This window comes from Ammospiza nelsoni, chromosome 15 (genome assembly GCF_027579445.1).
Source record: "Ammospiza nelsoni isolate bAmmNel1 chromosome 15, bAmmNel1.pri, whole genome shotgun sequence".
Lineage (NCBI taxonomy): Eukaryota > Metazoa > Chordata > Aves > Passeriformes > Passerellidae > Ammospiza > Ammospiza nelsoni.
Genome location: NC_080647.1, coordinates 6,901,088 through 6,928,243, shown reverse-complemented (window position 1 = coordinate 6,928,243; position 27,156 = coordinate 6,901,088). Strand labels below are relative to the sequence as shown.

General features: G+C 38.4%; 1 protein-coding gene across 3 annotated transcripts; it reads left to right on the top strand.

Annotated features, from left to right (window-relative positions):
- Positions 1-25,758, top strand: PHF6 (PHD finger protein 6). Of its 3 annotated transcripts, none has more exons than XM_059482840.1 (11): positions 1-171; positions 4,947-5,126; positions 5,288-5,389; positions 8,419-8,552; positions 8,857-8,900; positions 17,879-18,042; positions 18,220-18,363; positions 19,586-19,690; positions 20,577-20,710; positions 21,354-21,483; positions 21,773-25,758. In XM_059482840.1, the coding sequence occupies exons 2-10, from the start codon at positions 4,989-4,991 to the stop codon at positions 21,481-21,483; spliced, it is 1,095 nt and encodes a 364-aa protein (XP_059338823.1). In that variant the 5' UTR covers positions 1-171; positions 4,947-4,988; the 3' UTR covers positions 21,773-25,758. The 3 variants fall into 3 exon arrangements, with proteins under 3 accessions (XP_059338823.1, XP_059338821.1, XP_059338822.1); XM_059482838.1 differs by having other exon boundaries at positions 17,876-18,042; XM_059482839.1 differs by having other exon boundaries at positions 117-171; positions 4,931-5,126; positions 17,876-18,042.
- Positions 25,759-27,156: the final 1,398 nt, after the last annotated feature.

Below are 27,156 nucleotides of genomic sequence, written 5' to 3'. Positions count from 1 at the left end.
GCGTGCGTGCGTCCGCTCGTGCGTGCGTGCGTGCGCTCGGCGGCGGCGGCGGCGCGTCCCGAGCCCCGAATGAACGCGCCGGTCCCGGCGGGCGAGCGGCCCTGAGCGACCCGCGAGCGGGGACGGGCCGTGCCGAGCGGCTCCTCCGCCCGCACCCCGCCCGCCGCACGGGTGAGTGACCGACACCGACCCGCCGAGCGCCCGCTGCCCGCCCCGCCGCCGCCGCGCCGCGCTCCAGGGGCAGGCGCGGCGCCCCCGGCCCGCCCGCAGCCCCCGGCCCGGGGCTCGCCCGCCCGCAGCCGCCGCCGCTCCCGGGGCTTCAGCCGGCCCCTGCAGCCCCGCGAGGGTCGCGGCGCCCCGCAGTGTCCCCTCAGGGTGCCCCGGGTGCCGGTACCGCCCCCCTGCCCCCTCCCCGGGCCGGCGGTGCCGCTCGCTCCGCCCGCCCCGGCCCGCGCCCTCCTTGCAGCGAGGATCCGCCCCCCCTTGTCTCCCGGTCCCGTTTTCCCCAAATTCCCACGGAATCGGGAGGGGGTCGCCCTTGCCGCGTCCCCCCGCGCTCCCCCCGGAGCCCCGCGTTCGGGGAGGGGTCGGGCCCGGCGGTGCCGGCCGGGGAGCTCGGGCGGATCCTGCCCGGGAGATGCCGCCCGGCCCCGGCCATCCCCGGGGAGGCGGCGGCGGAGGTGCCGCTATCGGCCCCGCTCCCGGGGGAGGATGGAAACTTTCCTGGAGATCCCTCAGCGCCGGCTGCCAGATCTCCGTGACCGCGGGCTCTGTCTGTGTCAGCCGTACTCACCTGCTCTGCTCTCATTGTTCAGGCGTTCGAGGGTTTGCCCTTCTCCCCTCGAATCTACCCCCTCTTCGGTGTCTTTTTGGGTTTTTTTAAGGAAGTTGCGTGGATAAATTCCCATCCTACTTTTTATAGTGGCTGTAGGATGCTGTGTGAATGTAACTCTGGGATAAAAATTTCTGTAGGACCTGTGATTTGGGTTCTCAGCCACAGCACCCTCAGGATACTTCCCCTCTCCCCTTCTTCACTCCCCCTTTCCCCAAAATAAACCTCCCAACAATGGGTGTCTGAGCCGGGAAACTGCAGTGCACTTCTCAGCTTGTGACTCTGGTATCTCCAGTGGGCATCTTGGAAAAATCAGCACAAATATTTTCTGTAGCTCTTCCTGAGAGACCAAACCACTTCAGCATCTGCAGTGGCATTTTCTGAAGCTTGTTTACTTCCCACAGGTTCTCTCCAGGTGTCTGGAGACATTCTAGTTTTTTGAAATTTAGTTTGGGAATCGTACAGGTCACACAGCAAAACAAACTTTACATGGGCAGCTTGTAGATGACTGTCCTTTGTAGGAAATACAGGTGAGGTTTTAACTCCTATAATCAGGCTCCTGAAACAGGTTTGGGCAATAAATAGAAATTAGAGTGCAGGTTACTTTCCATTCTTTGGTGCTGAGCAATGTCTCATGCACTGAGGGCATCCCGTGCCTGAGAGTTATTGAACTTGCACTTTTACATCAGGAAATCTGTTGCCTAGAGCTCAATAAAGCAGCACAGAAACTACAGGAGGGTGTAAAACCTGCTGCTTTAAAGATAAAATAAAGATGCTGGGAGGGAAAGCACCACATTTAATACTTTGGTGCCCATAAGAAATGTGAATGCAAATGAACCCAAATTTTTTGGTGGAGAATGGTTGAGTGAATTTCTGTTTTTGTGATTCTGGGGTACATGTAACTTCTCATTTCTTAGATCAAGCTCATGGAAAATTGATTTGTATGGAATAATCTCTGTGTCTGTAGTATCTGTGTTCTATTTTGGTGGAGACAGTGATAATCTCCCAGCCAGTGATTCCACAGTGCATCACTCCTTGTGAGCCACTCTGTGAGACTGACAAAGCTGACAAACAAAATTCTATCAACAGGAGATGTAATCACTGTTTTTTGTAATTCCTACTCATTTGTTAGCCTTTTAAAACATGAAAAACCAAAATATCGAGCTGTTTTTAAGTTGCATTTTTTCTCATTCCAATGAAATGTAGCTTGATACTTGGCAAACTAGATTAGTTGTTCTGGGTGATTTAACTTGAGAGAAGAAAACAGAATTTTGAGTGCTTGGATTCAGCATTGTGGGGCTGTAGCTGCATTACTTGGGTCATCTTTCTCAGAAAATGTGGGTTTTTTTCTTTTTTAATGGACAGGTTAAGTGCATTTTGACACAAAGAGAAGTGATCTGAGAGTAGTGTCTTCTCACATTTATGAGAAAGCAAATGTAATTTATGGAGAGGTCTGTAGATGTTTCTCATGCTAATTTTTTTTAACACTCTTTAAAAATGTATAAATAGGGTAAATGCCCAGTGAAACAAACAAACAAAAAAGCCCCACAACAATGTGGGGTTGGAGAGAAAACTTTTAGATACCCTTGTAAAATGCTTTCAGAGTAATTTAATCTGATGGTGAAAAGACCGTGAATTTCCTTTTTGGCTCGTTTGAGTTTTGAATAATTTTTCAAGTTTTAATTATTTCTAATTGTGAAGTATTTCAAAACATATACTTGATTTTTTAAAAAACATCAACATCTGTGTATTGAGTAAAGATAGACATTATTTTTAACTTCACTGTGAGCCTTAAAAAATCTAATTCTGCAGAAGCACTTGAGGAAGTGAGGCTGTGTCAGGTCCTGGTGCTGCTGCAGTGACGTCCCTGTCGTGCGCTGGGAGTGCAGAGCAGCGAGCTGTGAGCAGCTTCTTTACAATCTTGTGTCTTGGAAAGTTGTTTTTCCTATAAATTAAATATGATGAGAGTCACTTCAAATTTTTTTATGTGTGCTATAAATTACTTGCATTTTCTAAAATACAAACTTGCTGCTTAAATTGAAGAGTAGTATTATTAGTAATTCCTGTTGCTGAGAGTCAGCAGGACCTGTGCACGTGTACAGGGAAATTCCTGATCTTCCTTTTAATAACTGCTATCATTGGTGTCAATATTTTAATAATATAATCTGAATAGAAAATGAAACTGATAGACTCAAGTGATTGTATGTTTATATACCACACTGTTTATACTAAACCAGAACTTTTGCATTTACATCACTTTGTTAGTATATTTGTAAACATCCCTGTGTGATTTATGTTGATCTGTTGAATGTGAGATGTAAATAAGTAATCTTCGTGATATTACTTCCTACTTGTCTTTTGTAGGTATTTTTCTGCTCCTGAATATTATTTAAATTTTAAAAATTGCCCAGATTTTTCTTTTTTAATATACATACATACATTCATATCTGTCTGTCTGTCTCTTCAGGAACCATTCTTTCTGCTCAGAAGGGATTACAGAATACTCTTACTTTATTTTTTTCTTTAGAAGAATACAGTATAATAATTCTTTTGTGTTTTAACACTTAAGGACTCCCTATTGCCACTGCAAAGGGTGTGACTGGTTTATCCAGATTGGCACATTTACATTTTTTGTGCAAATCAGCCAGATCCGAAATCTTTGCATTCTTGTTCCGAGTGTGCGGCCGCGCTCGGACTGCTCGTGGTTAGAGCAGAAAGCAAATGGAGCTGTTGGGAGGGCACAGCCTGGGGGGCAGCACAGGCACCTCTAGAGCAGGAGGAGTTTTGCAGTAAAAGGTGCAGGGCCAGCAGTTCCAAGGTCTGTGAAAATCCCTTGAAGCAGGAGGGTCTGAGAGCAGGAGCCGATGGAAACTTGAGGACGTTGCTTTGAGAGGAGTGAGTGATACCAGCATTATGAGCTCCTGACAGCACCGGCTCTGCCCATGCCGATTCCAGAGAGCAGCCGTGTATTTTCATGCAGATCTGTGCCATTGTAGCCCAGTCCAGATGTTTTGCAACTCTGCTCTCTTATTTAGGGCTGGATTTTACACTTTTTTCCAACACAAATATCAGACCCTACGGTTGCTTTTCTTACAGCCGACTCAAATGAAGAGAAAGGCTGAGGAGGATTTTATTGCAGTTGTGGCAAATTCTGATAGTAAGGCTCAAATTTCCAAAGTAAAAAGCTCTAAGAAAGTCTATTTGAAGAAGATGATTTTTTTTAATTACTTGGTAGATGTAGAAGCAAATGATATGCATGCCCTCATTGAGTATTCTCAATGAATACTCAATGCACGAGCTGTGTCTGCCTGAGTTGAGCGCTGTGACCTCGGTGTTACATTTTGAAACATGTTGCTGGTAGCACTTTGAAAGTTTGTGATTCATACTGGATTTAATTTTAAGTTACTTTTCTGAGCTGAGAACAGCAGCTCTCGTGCACTCACTGAAAACTGGTGTAGTGCTGCCAAAGGAACTGTTGCTCGTGGGGAGGTTTCCACTGCAGCACCTCAGAGAGGTGTCTGAAGTTTTGTTCCTAAAGCTGTTTGAGTAGCCACAAGATACCTCTGATACCAAAAGTCGTAACATTTTATCATCTCATCTCTACTCTTCACTCATCTGCCCTGAGACTTTACAGCCAGAACCTGTGCAGGAGGCTGTGCTGGACTCTGGTTTTCTTTGCTTCTGTTTATGAAGAAGTTCAATAGCATGAATTTCATTGCATGTACTTATATATATATATATATTTTCCACAAATTCCTTTCCTGTAATAAATAACTATAAAAATGAGTTGCAGTAACTTTTTTTCCCCGATGATTCTCTTGTTGTATTTCCTACTTTCTTCTTTTCAGTTTTCTGCTTTTGTATTAGCATCCAATGTTTTATTTTAATTCTCAAACTTATTTTTGTAAAGAAACTGCTTTTTCTTGCTGAAATAATTTCATTAAAATTTGGCCAAATAGTGCCTCTGCCAGTCATTTGTTTATTTGGCTGTATTGAAGCAGCATAAAGAAAAGGTACAAATCACTTCCAAGCATCCAATACTTTATTTATGAAGCTATGTTAATTTGCCTTTTGTTGATATTAACATGCTGATTGCAGTTCTTTCTCCCTGTAGCATTGAGAAGATTGCAGTGGCATTCTAAGGTCATTTAAAACCATGACAAGCTCAGTCGGACAGAAGAAAGTCTCCTCCAGACAAAGGAAGTGTGGCTTCTGTCGCTCGAATAAAGATAACGAATGTGGGCAGTTGCTGATGTCGGAGAACCAGAAGGTGGCGGCACATCACAAGTGTATGGTGAGTGACCGGGAGTGGGATGGAGCCGGGAAAACGCTGCCAACACGTGGAATTGGCACACGTGATTAACCACTGCAATTTGGTGGGTTTCAGATCTATAAATTTCTCTGTCACTTATACCCTTAAAAATTAAAATACAGATTTTGTCTTTGCAATTTTAGCTGTTCTCGTCCGCACTGGTTTCTTCACACACTGATAATGAGAGTCTTGGTGGATTCTCTATTGAAGATATTCAGAAAGAAATAAAGAGAGGCACAAAACTGGTAAGTCCATATTTTGGCTCTTGAAAATGAAAGACAGTATTTTCACACCCTCCATAAAGTTTGCAAGGAAGTTGTTCAGTGTATTTCATCTATTTAATATTTTCTGTTAGATTTCTGAAAGAACTCCATGCTTTAGGCTCCTGGGAAGGGTGTTATTGTGCCTTTACCAGTACATGGGTTTACTGCCAAAATCTAGTTTTAACTACCAAATACACCTTTTGCTCCTTTTATATTGATTTTAAAAAATAATGCTGTGAGTGCAGAGGGTTTATGAGATATGTGGGTACAATAGTCATTGCAGCTCTAAAAAATTAAAGAGATTGCACAGCAGTGGCTTTTTTAAATTCCTGGAATTAAAAAATTCATAAGGAATTATTTTATTATTATTTATTTAGAACTAGTTGTTTTCCAATTTGGGGAAATGAATGAGGCTCTTCTTAAAATAATTTTACAAGATGATCAGTACACTCCTCACATTAAAACCTTTCAGCTTCGTTATTTAAAGCACTCTATGTATTTACCAGTTCTTGCACCACTAAAGGAAGTCCAAAGTATTTTGTAGAACTACAATTTTATAATAATAGTCTACTCTTTCATCCACTGCTTCATTTGAATCTTTTCCCATCTAGGAAACTTCATTTGCTCTAATTAGCTGAAAGAAATAACTGTTCACAAGTCATTCATGTTGTGATCAGGGCTTTCCAAAGACCATGGTAGTAAATGAAACTAATGATCATAAAGAGACTTCTTGATTCTTGTGTGTCTTAAAGGGTTTTAAATTTTTTTTTCTTTTGTCTTTGGTGGTTTCTGCTTCTGAATCTCTTTATGTTCCTTCTATTGCAATGGCTCCATTCTTGGAGCTCACAGCTGTGTGTACCAGGAACTTTGTTCAGGTTTTTGTAGAAAACCTGGATCTGGTCAGTGTAATGGATTCACAGTCCTGAGTTGGTTCCTCTTTGAGAAATTCTACAAGATAATTTTAGATCTTAACTTAGGTGCCTGTCTCTGTAGCTGGCAGAGAGCTGCAGCTCTGAATCACTCTCTGGAGGAATTTGTCTTTCTCCACTGGCATGTGGGAAGTTTAAAGGTAAAGGTTTATCATTAGCACAAATCCCTTCTCTCAGGTCTGCTTGCCTGGTCCATTCTAGGGGAGCACATTCAGCAAAAACCCCCAGAGCACTGGCTTAGGTGAATTTCTTGATGGCTTGGGCTCAGTTTGTGCTCCCTCAGGAGGTGCTGCTGGCCAGGAGGGCTCTCACAGTGGGGACCTCATTTCCAGAGGGACAGTGACAGAATGCAGAGACTTTCTGATGGCAGTAGATCTGTCTGAGAAAAGGTGCTGGGTTCAGACCTTGGTAGGCCAGACACAGCAGCTTATGAAGTCTAAATATTTGGAAGTACAACTCACTGATATCTTAATTATTTAAATTTTCTGTGTTATTTCTAGTATCTCTGAATGGAAAAGTTGGTTTTTTGTTTTTTTTTTTGAAGAACATACCTAATTTGCAGCTTATCAAACTTCTAATATACCCAATATAACTTAAGCTAGTGACCATTTGGATAGCAGACATGCACCAATGGAATAAGTATTTTATTACTTACTAGGAACATGGATGAAATGTGTGTGCTTTGTTTTACAGACATATTATGGTGTTCATAAAAAGAAAGTTTTCTTTTAGTCATTTCTGGCTTTAGAAAAACTGAGGTTCTGACTACACTTGATTGGCCAGATATATAAGCCTAGGCTTTGCTAAAGAACTTTGATCAGCAATTATTATATATAAAACCATAATGGATAACAGATTTATGAGATAAAATGCCCATAAAAAATGAGATAACAACTAGGCAACAGTATTTAACTGTACCATTTCAGAGCTTGCAGAGGAGTAAATGGAGATGATCCAAGGCTTTGACATTTTTACTGTTCAGTTGACTTCGTTAAAATGGAAAAACAGCCTGGTGGTATATTTGGTAACTTTGGTGGTATATTTTTTTGGCATATTTGAGAGTGCAAGGAGAACTTGACTAAATGAGTGCAGGGGAGAAAAAAGGTTTTCACAGAGATAGGGAGATATATAGATATATATGTAGGGAATATCCTACATTGCATACTTAGATTTGGAATTGACTGGAACCTTTTGGGGCTGTTGACAGTATGCAGGATACAAAGAAAAAGCTCCAGTTGTCTTGGGAGGTCAGTTTAATGGGAAATCCTGAGATTTTGGGGAGTATTAAGTCAGTTGAGAACAATAAAGAAAAAAAAATTGTGATACTGTCAATTAGTTCCTTTTCTACCACACTATAAGAAGGACCATGAGCAATTTAGAAGCTAATTTAGATAGCTGCTGTTATCTGTGTGTCTGATACAAGAAGAATTAATTAATGGGAAAGAAGAGTAAAGCAACAGCCTCACTTTTAATCTTTTTTGCAATATAAGTACAAAGAGCAAAATTTAGTTTAGTTGGAATAAATTAATTGTACTTACCAAATATTTCACTAAATTCAGTGTTTTGGAAAGGACTTTAGAAAAAAAAGAAAAGTCAGTTGATGATCCTGAGGTAAATTTGCAGGTTGGCAGTATTTCTGACTGCAGGATTCATTCTCAAATGGGTGTAATTTTTTTCCCTCTTGCCTTTATAATATAATTCAGAATTAAAGAGGTAAAATTATGATTTTAACTTTTCTGAAATGGTCGGTACAAACAGACTGTCCTTGTGAGAGGGATATTCAGGTGAATAGCTGTGTCACTTTCATTAGATACATTCCACAGAAATAAATTACTTATTTTCTTCATTGAGTTGGTGATGGTGGTTGAGTTGGTAATGCATCTGATGGTTATTGCACTGTTGCACACTTGTAACAAATTTCTAATTTTTAAAATAAATTATGCAAAACACCTGAGATAGGAAGAGTAATACCAAGTGCAGAAATCCATATTTTTTGTCACCAGGAGTGGTAAATATATTATTTTTGAACCCAGCATAATTCATGCTACTTTTTGCTTAGTATTTCTTTCTTCTCCTTTCCAGATGTGCTCTTTGTGCCACTGTCCTGGAGCGACCATTGGCTGTGATGTGAAAACATGTCACAAGACATATCACTACTACTGTGCTTTGCATGATAAAGCTCAGATAAGAGAGAAACCCTCACAAGGCATTTACATGTAACTATTCATTTGTTATGTTTGTTTTTAATTTGTATTTTACGTTCTTTGTTTAAAAAAACAAGCAACAAAGCAAAACAAAACCCCGCTTTGGAATCTAAACAAAACTGTTGCAAAAAATTCTGATTATGATTGTGGCATTCAAAATAGTGATGTGCTAGAAAAGCATATTTTCACTGCAAGATTTGTGTATCAGTGAGTCTTATAAGTGGGAGAAATATGTACTGGCATTTAAATTTAAAAGATGAGTAAATAATCTGTGATTCGTGACTGACTTGACAGTTTTCAACTACTTTGTTTATAGGATTTTATGTCGAAAACACAAGAAAACTACGCATAACTCTGAAGGTAAAATTATTCAATATAAATTTTTCCCATTGTAGAAAGATACTTGGTTAAATTGAATTTTTCTGGAGAATAGAAATGTTTTCAGTAAAAATTAGAACTACATATTTTCGAAAAACAATGAGTTTGGAAGTCCATCTGATTTCTGTATTTTCTCTAAAAATTATTGATTGAGGTGGAAAAAAACCCCAACCATAAATTTTAGGATGTTCAAAAGATATGCTGCTCCATAAAACCAAAGTTTGGGTAGAAGTTATACATTCCCTGGAAGAAGCTGGCTAATATTTGTAGTTAAATATTCACATTATTAACATCTGAGATATTTTATCAGATAGCTGATTTTTGCTGATGTTCCTAAATATTCATTATTTTTTGTACTAGTAAATAGAGTTTAACTCTTGAAAAAAGAAACACCCAATAGTAAATTAAAAGGGTTGTGATGAGTTCACTTACAGATAAGTTTCTGAATCATAATGTTTAAAAAAAAAAAGTTTTATGGATCCATTCACTAAAGCTTTGCAGAAAAGAATAGTGAAATGCCACAAATGCAGATATATTGTGTGGTCTGTTAAAATTCCAAACTACTTGTACTGTTGTGTTTTTATTAAGTATTTTTCTTCTTTTCTGCTGTATCTGAAATTGGGTTAAGCTAACAGTTGGTAGTTTACTTCTGCATTGTTTGCAGCTGAAATGTCCTCAGATTTAATTAATGAGGTGTATGCAACTGTTTAGGGAAAATTAAACTTCATTAATTACTTCAGTCTCTATGCCAAATGTATTTTTAAGATAATGTATTGCTTTTTATGCTACAGTTAGTGAACTTATTAATGGTAAAGGTTTGGATGTTATTTCAGTGTTCAGAAAGATCCTGAAGGCAGCAAAAACTACCAAAGAAAATGGATTTCTTTTTTTTTAGTCTATTTAAATCATTATTGTTGTGTGCCTATATATAAAACTCTAATTTTACTGGGTTTAAACAATAAAAACACTATCTATGTTGTAATTGGTTCTCCAAAGAGAAGAGGCCACGTTATCTTGTGTTTGTTTTGGGGTCACTTTGTGTGTTAGCAGACACAGAATGTTAAAGACATTTTGAGTCAGAGAGATTAATCTTTTTAACTGATATTTTAAAATAATCTTTTATACTTGCTCACAAATGTCTCAGTGTTTGATATGTGTTTAAAAATGCCTCTAATTCTGCATGGAGCTCAAAGCCAATGAATTACTTTTTCTGTTTGGGATTCCTTGCAGGATCTGAACTTGTGCTTTTCTTTAAGAGTTTTCAGGAACAATTATCTCCAATTTTACAGTGCCATTTTCTAGCAGCAAAGGCTTTTAAATTTTGTGTAGATATATTGGGAAAAAAGAGGTTTTTTTACTAAATGTTAATGATGGTAGTTTATTAAAACATTAATCTAGACTCATCAAGAGCCTCTTAGATTGTGTATTTCTTCTCTCCTGCCCTCAATGTCACTCAGAACAGCTGAGACCAAAGAACCTGATAGTACTTTATTTAGCACTTTGCACACTTTTTTTTTTTTTTGTTGGAAATATTTACTTCTGTCATGCTTTACACTTCTAGAAATAGCTTTGCACTTCTAGAACTATATGTAGCTAAACTTTATATTCCTGTTTTCAGTTCTTTATTTAATATTTCACTGAAATTCCACCCAGTGCTCTTTCCCAAAGATTGTTTTCTTTTTAGTCCATACAGTTTTGGAAACTTTGTTTTCATTTTAGTCCATACAGTTTTGGAAACTTTACCCATAAAATAATTATTATTTATTTTTGTGGGTTTAATAACACCAGGAGCTGGGGCTCATTTGTGATAGACCTCCTTTAAATCAAATAAAGTAGAAATATATCTTGCATATGCCTGATACAATGCTATAAGTAATTTCCATAGCAATGGTATTTTGGTACATTGAACACTGATTAACTTTAGACAGAAATTACAGGGTGGTTTTCAGAGTTTCAGAATGGTCTTGGGAGGTTTTTTTCCTTAATACTTAAATGCTGAAGTTTGCTACGTGAAATGACAACTGGAAGGTGTTGGATGGTGAGATTAAGCTTTATATTTGTATTTTGTTTGTTTCTTGATGAGAATGTGAATGTGAAGGAGGCATTTAAATGTGAAAGAATGGTGGTGTGTGAAACCAGATAAGGGACTTGGCAGAGGAGAGTGACTAGACCAGGCAGGGAAGCTAGATGTTAACACAGTGGCTTTCTTTCTTTTTAATCTTGTTTTAGTTTCATTTTCATTAATCTTTGCTTAGCAGTGTTTTCCTAACAGAACACTTAAAGCTTATCTGTGGTTCTGTCACCCAGTGTGAGGTGCTGGAACCATCAGTTCTTTTTAATGGAAACCTAACTGCTCCTTCTCTGGGTTGCATTTTGGTTGGGGATTTTTTTATTATTATTCATTTGTTGCAGTTTTTTTTTCTTGGTCAGTTTAGAACATCTGTGGGTTCCTTGTGTCCAGATTTAATCATTCCAGTCCAAGTATTTTTATTCTGTCACTGATGTCAGTAGATGTTCAAAGAGTTTTTAGGAGTGTTTGGTTTGTCCAGAACAGTTTATTTTCTGTAGGCAGCACTGCTGCATAATAGTGAGAGTTTTCCTTTCCTTCCCTAGAAAATGGATGCTTCTGGGGGCAGACTTGCCCAAGTCTGAGGTCTGGCTCTTGCACTTCTAGTTTAAAAAGACTGACTGTTAAACACTTAATAACAATTAAAGAAAATCTCTTGAGGCTGCATGGAAATAATTTTGAAGGACCTATGTTCGGGTTAAGTTACCTGCTAAGACTTAATAAAAAGGATCTCATAGATGTATTTTTTGCTGTTATGAAATTCAGGTGGTGTGAGGATTCATCAGGCTTGGTATCTACTCATCAAGACAAAATTAATGAGTGATGGGAATTAATTTTTCTTCACATGACAGGACTTGAACTACCTTCTGGTTTCTTTGAATATGAAAATGTGAAGCATGGTAGCAGAGTACTGTGCTCTTAAATTCATTATCTGTTTCAACACATTGTTGGGTTTATCTAATTTATCTATATGGTCTGGTATTTAGGTGACATAGAATAGGAAAATGGTATTTCTCCTGTGTTTCCTTGCTGTAATTCAGCGTGGTTTTTCTGTTCTTTGTTCCCATTAATTGGATAAAGGACATCTAGGTTTTTGTCTTGCTGTTTACAAATTTAACAAATAACTGAACTTCAGGTACCAGCTTCATTCATAGTTTTAGGCAAGCTAAGTTTTCAGTACCTAATAGGTTACAGGAATTGGTGCCAGTGCTTTCAAATGATCACAGCCAACCATTAGTTGAATTACTGTTCAGTTTGATACAATTGCATTTATTGTTTGTGAAGAATGAAGTATTGTTGAACTGATGTTTTGGAGCTGTTTGTTGGAAATTATTCCAATGTACTGAAAATAATTGTTGTAAAATGAAAAAACTGGCCTCTCTCAGTTCCCTGCAGGTGAGGTTGCCCTGGCTGATGTGTTGGATTTAAAACAAATTCAGCTGATGAGGAATAGTTCAATATCAACTAAGATAAGAATGTAATTTCATTTGTTACACAGTGGTAAGACAAAGACTAACAAAGAGCTGTGTGACTTCTCTTGTTAATGTTTAAAGCAGATGCTTGAGAACTGTGGGGTCAGAAAATAAAATGTCTGTAATTTTGTACAAATTTTGTAGCTGTGCTCAAAGCCTCAGGGAATTCTATTTCCACAATGGGAATAAGGACATTCCCTGTGTTAGCATCCTTTTCATGTCAGTGTGAAGATCAGACATGGAATCTGTGCTTCTCACACTGCTCAGTACGTTCAGTCAGGATGGTATTTCTCTGGGACACTGCAATCTGTAGTGCACTGAGTACTTTCCCAAAGTGCTGTGAAAACCAGGCAGGAAAAACATCTGCAACTTTTTGGCATTCTAGTAAGGTAACAAACATTCTGATTCATCTTTGGATTCTTGGAGCAGCAGTGTTTGTTCCCTGTTGCATTTTCTGTGGCCCAGGTTATTTGCAGGAACAGTCAGGTGTAAATGCTTCTGTAATGTTGCACTTTGGGGTCCTTTGGATTTTGGTGGTGAGAAAGTCTTGCAGGGCTCTGCTAACTCAGCCTGGTTCTGTCTCCTGGAGAATGCTCTGGGTGTGGCACCAAATGTGTTCCCACAGCAGCCCTTGGTCCAGGCAGGAATTAGCAGTGTCCCATTAGAGACTCATGAGGGTTTGTGCAGAAACTCCAAGGTTTTCTTATGGAAAACCACATGGCTAATGGGAAAAGGAAAAATGCAAAAGTCATGTGGTGAAGGGTTTGTCCTGTCTGAGGAGCTGTCCTGTGGTGTTCTGATTCTCCCTCCCATCTAGGAAAGGTGTTACACAGAGGGGCTTGAGCTGCTCAACAAATTCATCAGCTTTGTGATTCTGCAAATAAGCCAAATGCATAATCTGTCTTCAGTCTTTGCCAGTGTTTCTTTGCTTGAAAATACATTTAAATTGTGTGGTTAGTAAGGACTATTTTATTATTTTTCTATGTTAAATGTACTTAAATAAATAATCTCAAATACCTCATAACAAATAACTTCTGGATGAGAGTCATCACTTCCTTCAAGTGTCTGGGGCTTTTGGAAAAAATATTAGTGGCAGGACCTAAGGGGTAACTTAATTTTTTCCTATCGGTTCTTACTTTAATTTAAATGTGTTTAATGTAACTTATTCTTTTTCCATTGAAAAAGAGAGCACAAAAAATATATTCAGCATTTTGGTCATTAATTTCACATCATCTGCTGATAAAAACTACTATTATTTCATTATTAGCTTACCTGATTTTGTGTTTGATTGCAAGGGGATTTTTGCAAATCCCTGTTTCTTATTATTGCTTATAGATGCATCCACATTTTTAGTATTAACTATGGGGCCAATAAGGCTCTTTTGGTTTTTTTTTTTTTATGTTTCTTTCCAATTTAAAACAATGATGTTGGCTCATATGGTTTATTTGGTTTCAGCCATAGTTTAATGAGATTTTATTCAAGCATGCTGAAGTACTCTTTTCTTTCTCTGCTATATTCCATTTCTCCTTTAAAAATCTAGTAAGATTGATTTTGTTCCTTGAATTTTTAGTTTCTCTTTTATCCCAAATGCACTGTAAAACTTTACCTGCATATGTGTGATTTCAGATTAATATAACAGCATGTCTCAGCCCCTTCAACATTCTATGCTTTGGCTTCTTTTCATGTCCAGTGCTACTTGCAAATATATTTTGCCAGTAGTTTTAGCTTTTTATCCTCCTCATACAAAATCAACCTGCTTTGTTTCTGGCTCTCTTATTTGGTTGTTTAAGGTACTGTAGGATGTAAATAAAGCCATATTTATTGTACACATCCTCTTTTTACATGTTCTTTCACAACCTTTAAATCACTTAATTCTTTATTACTTTGCTTTAACCTGGCTTTTGGAAAGGGGTTCCATGTGTATTTCAAGCTGATGCAGTATGGATCAGTGATTTCTCTGCCTCTTCTCTGCCAAGCCTTATTTTAAACAGCAAAACATCTTGATCCTTTCTCCTTCTAGTCATGATCAAAGGAGAATTTTTAGATTTCTCTCTGAAGCTAAATCTCCCTGTTAACAGTTGATGTAATACAGCATTTTGCCAGGGTTCCTTCTGTGGTACTTTGTACTGCTCATGGATTTCTAAAATGCAAATTAGGGGCTTGTTGCTACTCATCTGAATTTACAATATCCTATTCCTAGGTGCTTTTTAAAATGTAGATTGTTTCTTCTTGATTTCTACCCTTACCCCCCCTTTCTCAGGCCATGTTGTGTTTTGGGCTTTTTTCAGATCTAGCGTTTGGGGACTTCTGAGGGAAGCTCATAGAAACCTCCTTGGAACTTTATCTAAAGTTATACTGAGAAAATTGTCATGATTTTAAAAAGCAATGCAGTAAAGGGATATGGGATGGGTGGTAGTTGAAGAAGGAATTCTAGGGAATCTCAGGGGATTCAGAGGATGGGTGATATCCATGATAAAACATCACCTGGTCAGGGAGGAGTTGAACAACTTTTTGTGTTTTCCTTAGTTCAAGCTGACATGAGAAGTTGGAAACACCCAACCATCAGATGCCAGGGACACAGGGTAAGCTGGCAGTGGGCTTGAGGGGAGGGATAGGGCACCCACCAAGCTGGGAATTAAACATGAGGACCATGCAGGGCAGATGTGTTTGACAGCTGGTTACAGTCCCCCTGTTCTGTTCTGTGGGTTCAGGGTGCTGTAAAAACAAGAGGAGCTTTAATGTTTGAGGAATCAGGCTTGGAAGATGGATGTGGCAGAGCAGATCCTCACATCTTGGTGCTGTTACTCTCTAGGTCCACATCACTTGAAGTAGGAGATGTAAATCTTCAAGGAATTGCATTTTAGTGAAGGGGTGTCATGTAGCATCTGGATTTTCGTGTCTGACCTTCTCTGGAAGTCGTAGTTTTGAGCACAGAAGAGGGGTTGTCCTTTAAAGAAAGCTGTGCATTCTTCAAGTTTTTTTTTTATCTTACACTGAAACTATCTTTTAAAAATACAGCATTTTTACTCTTCAGATCTTAAATATGCTAATAATTATAGACTGAAAAATAGCACTTAAGGACTTATTCTATTAGGAGATTGGCACACCTAAGAAATTGGTTTTCATAAGGTGTGCTTGGTTTTTAGCAATTATAACTCACTTCTGTCTTTTTTAAGTGGGACTGTAAAGAGTTCAGGACATGCTTTAATGTTATTGTAGAAAATAAGGGTGGACTGAGGTAGAAAGCATTTTGCCTGACAAAATTGACAAGGAGCTTTGGAAAAGATAAAGAATAGCAGTGAATGGACTATGTCTTGTTTCATGAAATAGTAGGGAAGTCCACTGAATTATTTTGGAAGGAATTTTTTTAACTTCTTACTGATGTCATTTAAAGGGTCATGGATTCAATAGTCACATTTTTGTAAGACTGCTTTTCTAGAATAACCACCTATGATTTCTGTAAAAGTAGCGACAAATATTCACAAGTTTCTTTGAATAATCAGTGGAGAGTTCATGTGATGAACAAGATAAAAAGAGAATTCTTTTTGAAAGGTTTTCAGATTGCAATAAAATTTGCTATGTGCAGTCTAAGAGGTCAATATCTAAATTGCATAATCTTGCTTAGGGAATTGAGCAAGTGGTGACAAATGAAAAGTAATGTTAGGTAGGAAATACTGAGAAAAACATGTCAAATGTATTTTTTCATTACATAATCTGTGTCATCATGTATTTAGGTTTTTTTCAGTGTAAAATAAATGGTGCTTCTGACATGTAATTAGAAAAGAGTAGTTTTTATATTAAAGTATAGGGATGTTGTAGACAGACTGATGTGTCTTAGCAACTTGGGCAGATCTGTATATTGCTGAATAATCTGTAAGTTTAAACCAAAATAATTTGCAGATCTGTATAAATTTCAATATAACTGTTGTGGTGCATTTGGATGAGTTTTCTGTCCTTCCTTAATAACTGAGCAGAAGCTGTAGCTTTCCTTGGGGATTGGTGACAGATCCAGTGGATGGAGCTGAGCAGGATGTCCTTGTGTGCCAGGCTGGGCCAGGGCTTCATTTGTCTTCTGCTCCCACTTGAGGGCTGTGGAATATGTTCAGCACTTGGACTTCATGTTTTGTGCAGTTGAATCTCTGTTATCACAAGATAGAGATGTGATCTGATTTATCTGATTGATGTGACAATAGGTAAGAAAGACAAGTGCTGGCAAGGCAGCATTTAGTCTGCAGCTGTGTCCTGTCTGGACACTAAAACAATATGGCAATTTCCATCAAGTGAATGTTCCACATCTTTACCATTTCCTTCTGTTTGGGGGCTCATACTGATGTTTGTGGTTTGGGTTTTGAGAAGAAAAGTCCTTCAGCAGGGTCTGTGCATGTTCTTTAAACAAATCTGAAATTTGTTTGTGATTCAAGCAAGGGTGGGTGCTACAGATTAAAGGAAAAAAAGGAGGGTGGTTCTGTGAGTAGGAAAGTTGTTAGTGACTGAATAGAGCTGGTTGTTAGATGGAATTATCAGATAGAATTTAACCAGATCTTATTGGAAGCAATCTCAATCTTGTAGAATTGATTTGTATCTTCTCTAGAGCTGTGAGTTGTGCAAAGGCCACTGTGCCCAAAGGGCTGGGCTCAGCTCTGTGCAGCAGCCACAGCTCAGCTGACATTTGTAAAGGAACTTGTCAGGCCTCTGGCATGTCTGTATTAAAAAATGTGTTCTTATGTTCCTAATAGTCTGTAAATACTTGATATGAGATGATGTCTGTGGAGATGATTTCCTCTAAACTGGAGGCTGGTTTTAGCTGCAGATCTAAAAATATTCTGTAATGACATAAAACTGTAGATTTGTTTCACTGAAGGTAAATAATTTTCAGTTTTAAAGCTTGATGTTATAAACCAATGGATGATTTTTTTTTGTTAAGTCAACAGGCATCAATTAATAAAGCAAGGAGAGAGGTATTATTGGGTACACTGGCATACTATCAAGGGCAATATACATTGGAGTTATGCATCTTAAAATAATAATTATCAGCATATTTCATGGGTGAGAGCACTTTCCAGTTTCAGGGTAGATTAAATGAATGTTATTTTCAGTGAAGGTGAAGAAGTGTGTCTGAGGACACATTTTAGGTCTGAAAGTAGAAGTTGTAAGAAACACTAAACCTTCTTGTGTTATAAAGATGCAAAGGTGTATGACATAGAAGAAGTAATGTTTTCAGGATCTGCAGTTGCATGTTTGTAATAAATGAGGAAAAGGTGCTTTTTTTTATTTCTGACCAAAATTTGGAAAATACAACTTGTGATTTTTCTTGTGTTGGTGGGTTGTGGGTTGGTTTTGATTTGGGTTTTTTTCTTAGTTTATTTTTTATAAAATTGTGGAGAATCATATTTAATTATGTTTTCTGACTTCTAAAGCAGATTTAGAAGAAAATATCAATGAACACGAATTGGAGCCTTCACCTCCCAAAGGAAAAAGGAGGGGTCGTAAGGGAAAGCCAAGAAAAACAAATTTAAAAGGGCAATCAGAAGACACTAGATCTACGTCCTCACATGGCACAGATGAAATAGAAAGCAGTTCCTATGTAAGCAGTAAATATGCTAAACTTCTTAGAAGACAGAATTGCATATTTCTTCTCTGAAATATAAGTTTTGTTAAAATTTGCATTTGTCTGAGCCTCCAGCTGGTGGCCACAGGCTTTTAAAATTGCAACCTTATTTGTATCCCAGCAGTATATTTTAGTAAAATGTTTTTCTTTCAGAGAGACAGGTCTCCCCACAGAAGCAGCCCCAGTGATACAAAACCTAAATGTGGATTCTGTCATGCAGGTGAAGAAGAAAATGAAGCTAGAGGAAAGCTTCATATATTTAATGCCAAAAAGGCTGCAGCACACTATAAGTGCATGGTGAGTATTGTTGTTAATCAGTCTATTCTGTGCATTTTGTCTGAATTGCTATTTTAGATTTTAATACAGTACCCTCACATGTAATTATGCTGAGTATTGTCTGTATGCTGATGATCTTAAGCACTGAAGTGTTGCAAAGTGAGCAATTCATTTATTTTCACTGCAGGCAATATGAATAAAAGTTGGCTTCATGCTAAGAGATAGAATTAGCTCAGGGAGATGCTTTAGCTTATTAAAAATGCTCCCTTAGTGTGTAAATGCATATGAAGTATTTAAAAAGGAAAACAGAAAACAGTTTTAACTAAAAGAATCCTTTCCAAGAATAAAACAACTTCCCAGGCATTCAGAGACAATCTGAGAAGAATCCATGAACTTTGTTCATTTTTGACCTGTGGATTCAGGCTGTGTGAGTTAAGTAGAGTGTGGGATATGGATGTTCCAGGAAGCTCTTGCCTTTAGATGATCACATGTGTAGAACTGTCAGCCTGAACAGGATCTCATTGCAAAGAACATGAGCAAACAGTGCCATGAGTGAGGTGGGGCTTTGGGTAACAAAATTCACTGGTTTATGTTGTACCTCAAAATGAATAAATAGTCCAGGCAGTCTGTGGAGTTACTCATTGACTTTGTGTTCCCACCCTCACTAAACAGAGAGCTGCTGTGTGCCAGAGTCTTACTCCAGCAAATCTCTGTTACTTTGTCTACCTGAACTGCAGCTTTAAGGCAGATAAAGCTGAATATACCAGGATGATGATAGAAGGGATGGTATTCTGTTCTCCATTTTCATCCCTCAGGACTTCACAGCTGTATTGACATCTGTGTTGAACCTGAATTACATATATGTCACAGGGTAGGAAATGGAATATTCCTTAAACATTGAGTAATGCAATTAATAATATTTCCCATTTACTACTTTATATTTTCATCCTATCATTACTTCTCGTCTACTCCTCTGTCTTTTAAAAGAAGTTTCTCCAAGGCAACAACAACTCTAATTAAAGCAGTCAGGTGGGGATCAGAAGGAATGCTTTAATTGCTCAGTGTAGGGTTTTTCCTAGTTTTTTGGTAAAGCACATGCTGTCTGAGATCACAAAACAGGATGTTCAGTGCTCAGTTATTCTTGTAAAAAAAATTTCCAAACATCTTGGTTTGTTCATCTTGAAGAAGGATGTTCATCCATCATCTTTGGACCTGACATTACTTTGACTTGCTTGTTTTACAGTTGTTTTCCTCTGGCACTGTCCAGCTAACAACAACTTCAAGGGCAGAATTTGGTGATTTTGATATCAAAACTGTACTTCAAGAAATCAAGAGAGGAAAAAGAATGGTATGTACCTGCAGAATGTGGTTAATGTGTTAGTGATTCTTCTAAGGTCTGTTAGCTCTGCCTCCTTTCTTTTATGGAGTAATCTTTTCCATCTCTTTCTAAACACAAAATTAAAATATAGTGTTACTTGTGGGAAGGGCAGCCAGATGGGAATCACCTTAATATTAGTGGTGTTTGGGCTTGTGGTATTTGGGATTCTTTATGACAATTGTACATAACTGTTATGATCACAGAATCATATGATTCATATTAGCTGTGCTGTAACTATAAGAGAGTAACAGCTTTGGACCTGTGTTACTAAAAACACACTGTGTGGAGCTGCACATAAAATTAGAGAATATGCAGTTCTTGCAGTGAATATATTCTCTAAAATTGGAAACAAACCAGTGTTTCCAACTGTTTTGGTATTTTAGAAGGAAAACATTTTAAGATCTTAGAGATGGGGATGCTGGTAAAACATCACACTGTATTTTATTAAAACTCAGGATGTTTTTAAAGTGCTCAGAAATGTATAGGGGATCAGACAGATAATAAAAAACTAGCAATGTATTTCCTTGAAAATAATTATTTAAGACTCTCTATATATTAGTATACTAACTTCAGCAGCAATAAAATAGCCTTGGACATGCAATAACATGTTTTGTAATCACATAGCAATTTTCTGTGCAACAGACAGGTAAATCCTAGTGTTCATGTTTTGTGGGTTGCTATCTTACAGTTTCTGGTTTATCATGTCTTCGATTAACTTTTCATTGGAAAGATGATCTGGAAGAGGAATTACTCTGTTGCAAAATATTTGCCATAAATATGAGGAGCATTAAACTGAGTACTAAGAGACAAAAGACTGAGATGCTGAATGTTGTTGTTCTTCTTTTCCCCTGCACAGAAATGCACACTCTGCAGCCAGCCTGGTGCTACTATTGGGTGTGAAATCAAGGCCTGCATAAAAACATACCATTACCACTGTGGAGTAGAAGACAAAGCTAAATACATTGAGAACATGTCACGAGGAATTTATAAGTAAGGACCTATGTGATTGTTGAATCTGCTACAAAAGTAAAGATATTTCATTACACTTTTTCTGCCTAACTTGGCTAGTCAACATGTTCTTTAAAAAGAGGGCAAAATTTAGCTTAAAATAGTATCTTTAAATAGTTGTTGAGTTTATGAAGCATTTCAGTTACTCTGCTAATTTGAAATTTCTGTACTGTTGTAAATAGGAGAAATGAGAAAATTATTTGACTTGTATTATATTTTCCTTCTCCAATAATCTGTAATTTACATCAAGAAAATTGATGCCATGATTCCTCCATATTGATGTGTTTGTAGTTTTGTTCAGGGGCTTTTTGGACCCCCCCCAATTTTCCACCCTTCCTGAAGATCTGTGGCTTGGCTGCAGCTGAGCTGCCGTGCTGTGCCCACAAGAGGGCATTCACTGAGCAGTGACAGAGGCAGGGCTGCAAAACTGGGATTGGTCACAGTTCTGTTGGCTGCTCTTCACCCTTGTTTTCCTTCTCAGTTTAACTGATGCTTCACTGGAAGCTGTGAATGATTTAAGAGTTTGCAACTGACTTGTAGCACATCTCGAAACTAATTGAGAGAGAAGTCAGGTTTGGATGGATATTTTCAGTGTAAATCCTCACTGTTCCTTTTATTGTGCCAGACTCTATTGTAAAAACCATAGTGGAAACGATGAAAGAGATGAAGAGGATGAAGAAAGAGAAAGCAAAAGCCGTGGCAAATCAGGCACTGACCACAATGACATTCCTCAGCAGCAGCTCAATGGAAACTAGGTATGGAAGTTACTCCTGACAGATCTGTTACCAAGACTGAAACGCAATATACAATTAATGTAGTTTACTGCAGTGAAGTATTTAAATCTAGTGTATGCAGAGTACTTTTTATTGGCATACTGTAGAAGAACGGGGAGGATTTGTTGTTTTTTAAATCCGGCTGACTTTGTAACAGTGTAAGAAGGGAGGCCCTCATTTCTATTGCTAAATGTAGATGTAATGTCAGAGCTGTGAAATGCTTTTCTGTATGATTTAAAATTTACTATTGTTTTCATCATTTTTTAAACAGGTTCAAGGGACAGAGTTATAGAACTGGGAATGGCTAAGACATCATAACTACTAATTCTTTTAAATTGTTTTCTAAAAATCAGAAAAGGGTTAGTAACTTTTTACTACCCAACTCTGTTAGAAATTTCATTGAACTGCCTGAAACGTTCATGTGTGTGAGCCTTCAGTAAGTGGCAGAGTTTTACATGTCAATATTATGTAGTTTGTAGTCTGCAGTGTCTGGAAAAAAATGAAACACTATATAAATGATATGTAATATGTACAGTGTCAAAAGTTAAGGCAGACATTGAAATGAAGTAAGATCTATATTTCTGGACTGAATAAAAACTTTAAGATTTGGAATGTGTAAGTTGTTTAGTGGATTCACACAACGAGGGAAGGTCTTAGCTAGTTTAATTAACACCATGGACAAGTCCTTGATGGCAACGAGCTGGTACTTTGTGAATTTTGCATTTTCTTCCTGCACGAGTTCCGGAGCCGTTGATGGCAGCGCTGGTCTGGCTCGGGCAGCAGCAGTAGGAGAGGACTCTGTGTACACCAAGCACGCTTGAACATTTCAGGTTGTTCCTGTTGTGATTGCTCATTCCGCCCGGCATTGTTTGCGGGAGATTTACTTGAGCAGCTGTTGGTTCTGAGCTGTGAGCTTTAGAACTCATGCCAAAGGGCTGTAGTTCATTCTTTCCCCAAAAACTCACCTCTTTCTGTGTCCTGATTTACAAAGAACACTTCACCGAGTGTGATTAAAACCCTGATATACAAATGTTTGGACTTTGCAGCCCAATCTCTTTTTTACTTCAGAGAGTTACAACTCTTAACTCACTATGGAATTTAGCCACCATATCTGACGTCCATACCTCAGGTGTTCTCTGTTGTGTGGAACACTTCATGTTTTGTCAAGAATGTGCATAAAGGTCCCACATTCTGTAAGAAGAGTGAGGAAGCAAACTTTTTTGCTAGATTGGTATTTATTTTTTAATCATATGACCACTATATGGGAAAGTTCACGTATCATCCTTATTGTTTTAGTGATTTTTTTTCCTTTCTCTGTCAACAATCACATCATGGAATTCTACTTGCTAGAATTTGATGTTCCTTGAGGGAACGCTCAGATCTAGGCTATACCAAACTTAAAGAACAGTCCTCTGACTGCTTTCAAAACACCTTGTCATTTCTAATGGCTACTGGCTTCTTCAATTGGTCTGTTAAAGCACATCCTCAGACTTACTTAAATAAAACCAAAAAGCTGAACCTAGTCCACATGTTTGTCTGTTGCTACCACATCACCTTATTGTTTGTTTAGGGTTTTGACTTGTTTCACTCTGAACTCCCAACAAAACTTCTGGATTTGAAGGAAGGAAACAAGCAAAAGACACTGATTTGACTATAAACTGCTACAGTTCTTCTGTGATTGGTATTGCAAAAACGGTTCATATGTAACATGAGTTTCTGTAGCATTTTTTACTTGTATTTTTAAAAGATTTAACGTGTGTCATTTGTCTTCTTATGCATTCCCTTAATGTCTTGAGGGACTCAATTACTGTATATTGGAGTTTCTAACATTTTACCTGTTAGAATTCAATCAATTCTGTTTGCTTTCCTGGAGAATAATCCCGTTTGGAAAGAAATATTGCTGTGTACAGAAAATATTCAGTTACTGCTCTAAACATGATGCCATTGCTCATTTTTATTTTGTATTTGTAACTTTCAAAATTAAAAGCGTGACTTGAATTGCAATGACAGATCGATTATTGAAATTGTCTATCAAGGTGTTTTGTTTCTCCTAGAACATGAACATTTCTCAGCCACTCAGAACAGTTTTAGAATGCAAAATAGCATCCTTCAATATTTAAATTACTTCAGTTTGTGCCTCAGACATGGCCCTCCCATGGAAAAAAGGCACTTTGTTTGCAGCTACTGTATTTAACTAAGTTTGCATGGGGTAGATCTGCCAGCATACTGACTGTACTTGAGACTGAGCTCTAATTCGTTGTGTCAGTGGCTTAGTATAATATTCAGTCCAATAACTCACCTGTTATGGATAAATTCACCCATTCCTTGCCTTGAAGAACCAGAACAGCAGTTACCTTTGGGTAGCAGAAAAGCAAGTGGCTGATTTCCCTGTTGCCCCTGAGTGCTGAAATGGCCTGGTGAAACTGTCATCAATTCAGAATTCATGGAAGCAAAGTCAAAAGCAAAAACCTTTTCTTACAAGCCTCAAATTTGTCATAACTGACTTCAACTCATGTATGCTGGGTAAAAGTGCCTTACAATGTAAAAATTGTATTTATATGTTCCCAAGTAGCATCACCTGCTGGGGAGTAATTCTGTCGTGGTGTTAATATTTAGAAGAAATGTACCTCAGCAGTGTATTTACTGTACATCTCTTACATCCTTAATTGTAGTTTTAAAAAGCATGACAATGTATCATAGTATACAACATTTACATCATTTTTTTAAAAGACAAAATACTGCCATTACTGTCTTTTTATGTGTATTTTAGCTTGGAATTTCAGACAGTCTCTCTGAATTTTTGGGGGTTTGTTTTGGTTTGCAGGTTTTTTTTTGGTAAAGCAATGTAATCTTTGCAAGCATATATTGAAGATTATTCTGGAGCATCTACTGCCTTCCCAGAAATGTTAGAAGTAATTAAAGTGCTCTATAGGTGAACTAGGTATGTTTAAATTAGCTAGTTAAATTAATACAGTCAATTTGTTACTGAGATTTTTTTTTTTACTAGGCACCTTCTGCTTTCATCTCACAATCAGAGAATTCAACGTCATGAATTCAACAAAACTTGTCTTAAAAAACTGGTTTCACTTTAATTTTTTTTTAAATTTTATTTTATTATTGTTACATTTTGCCTTTGGGCATTTCTTTTGCTCACAAGAGGATTGTGTGCTGTTTAAGATGCCTGGACCCCTCTGAGAAGGGAGCTTTCTCCCCAGCACCTCTCCATTAAGAGATCTCCCCAGCTCACTGTGGTCTCACAGATCTGTGGTTCTGCTATTCCCAGAAGGACTGTGCCAAGGAAGGACAGGCATCACAAGGATCCTGTTCAGATATCTTGAGGATACAGCTGGGGCAAGGCCAGAGTCCCCAGGTCAGTCCCCCAGAGCAGTGGCTGTGCTGTCCAGGGCAGGGGGACAGGGCTGCTTCAGTGTCAGTGCAGCTCCTGAGCACAAGGAACATTGCTCCTGCAGCACAGGCTGCTCCATCCACACCAGGGTCTGTGATAAGGCTCCAGTAGGAGCCACACCTACACTCCACAAAGTCTCAGCTCCAGGTACAAAGCTGTGCTCATCTGCAGTGCTTTGAGTCTGCCAAATCTGGTCCTAAAATGTAGTGTAATGGAAGAGTTTGCCTCTTACTCCTGCCTATAGGAAAAAGAACTTCATGCTAAAACAGAGTGAAAAATGAAGAGGTGATAATCTATTTGAAATATCAGACTTATCTGACAGGTGATAATCAGTGCATTCCAAAAATATTAATACGCTGAATCAGATTGACAGGAAAATTAATCCTCATTAGATTAAATTAATCTGAAGAGAATTGAAAGTGCATGATAGCAATTAGTAACTCTTCTTCCATGTCACCAGAGTCAGATTCCACTATATTAGTGATGGAGGTGAAAATACAGAACACAGCCCTTGATTTATATACTTGGTGAAGCAGTTCCTGTACATGCATTTGTATGCACAGCCATTAGTCTGCAGTGACATCTCAGCCCTTAACAAATCCTGGAGAGCTGTTGCTTGTCAAAGCACTCAGGTTAGGCCAACGTTTGCAGCTTTTGCTCTAGCATATATTTACATTAGGTGTAAAAACAAGGAATGTATGGAAGAGGGTAAATGCATTCCTATCTACAATGTTATGTATATTTTGTTCCTGTTATATTGGCTTTACTTCCAAAGTTGTAGTTTGCAGTATTAGTTTCTTTTTATTGGTATCCTTGCATATATATATTCAATAAATGAGTTATGAATTTCATGCTTGCATATCTGTCCTTTTTCCAAAAGTATCACTTCTGAAACTGTCATTTTAATGCATAAATGCAGTATTTCCTATTGAGGTTACAGGCCCAGGAAAACATTTCCAGGAGAGAGGTGAGAAGGCATCATGCTTACAGTGTGGCACTTGGTGGTAACTGCCTGTCTGTGTTCCTAACTCTGCACTGGGTAAGCTGCTTTGGATTTACCACTGCTTAATGCAAAGTTACTGACTTGCTGGAGGTTCCCTTTCTCACCTTTCAAGAACTTTTTTTTTTTTTTTTCCCAAGAGTGAATTAATTTAGACTAAGAGACCAAGGGAATGCAGAGTATGTCTTGGTTTCAGCTGGGATAAGGTTCATTTTCTTCTAGTAGCTGGCACAGTGCTGTGTTTTGGATTTGGTGTAAGAATACACTTAAAAACACACTGATGGTTTAGTAGTTGCTAAGTATGTTTATACTAAGTCAAGGACTTTTCAGCTTCTCGTGGCTAAATGACACAAGAAGTTGGGAAGGCAGAGAGCCAGGAGAGCTGACCCAGAGGGATATTCCCTACCCTATGGTGTCATAAACTGGGAGAAAGCTGGCTGGGGCTGCTGCTCAGAAACTGGCCAAGCATCTGTCAGCACCTGGTGAGAGCTGGATTGTGCATCACCTGATTTGTATATTCTAATCTTTTATCATTATCATCATCACCATCCTTATTTTCATCTTTTTCTGCCCCATTAAACTGTCCTTATCTCAACCCATGTGTTTGCTCCCTTTAACCCTTGCAGTTCTCTCCCCCGTACCACTGGGAGGAGCAGTGAGTGAGCGGCTGCTTGGGGCTAGGTTATCAGCTGGGGTTCCATGACAGTGCAAGTGAAGCACACTGCAGACATGCACCTGCATCCAGGATGTGCTTTGGAACCACAGAGATGTTCCATAAGAGATTAACAGAGCAAAGGATTGCTTGGAAATCACTGGATTTGTCCAAATATATAACTGCCTAGAGCAAAACAGTGATACCTGTCAGTGATTTTAAAGTATCAACAAATGTGCTGGGAAAACTCCGTAGGAGAAAGGGCACTGTTGCCCTATTGATGAAGACTTTATTATTATGTCATCACCTTAAGCAAGGAGTTGATTTAATGAGCATAGTGGGTAATTACTGGGACCTGAAAACAAGCATATCCTTTCTGCACAGACTTATGTGTCAGGAAAAAATGTTGAGCATCATGTTCAATTAAGAGTTGCTAAATGATCAGGTCTTGTTGATGAAGTCATAGAATCTTGGGTTGGACAGGACCTACAAGGATCATTGAGTCCAGCTCCTGGCCCTGCACAGGACAATCCCAGAGTGTAATTATTGATGTAATCCACAGCCATCTTGCAAAGGTTTCTTGAAAAGGCTGTTCAA

Excerpts from the sequence above, each read along its gene's own strand:
- PHF6 (XM_059482838.1), top strand. The coding sequence starts at position 4,989 with ATGACAAGCTCAGTCGGACAGAAGAAAGTCTCCTCCAGACAAAGGAAG. Across the intron at positions 8,553-8,856 it reads CCCTCACAAGGCATTTACAT|GATTTTATGTCGAAAACACA; the intron begins GTAACTATTCAT and ends CTTTGTTTATAG. Across the intron at positions 20,711-21,353 it reads ATGTCACGAGGAATTTATAA|ACTCTATTGTAAAAACCATA; the intron begins GTAAGGACCTAT and ends TTATTGTGCCAG.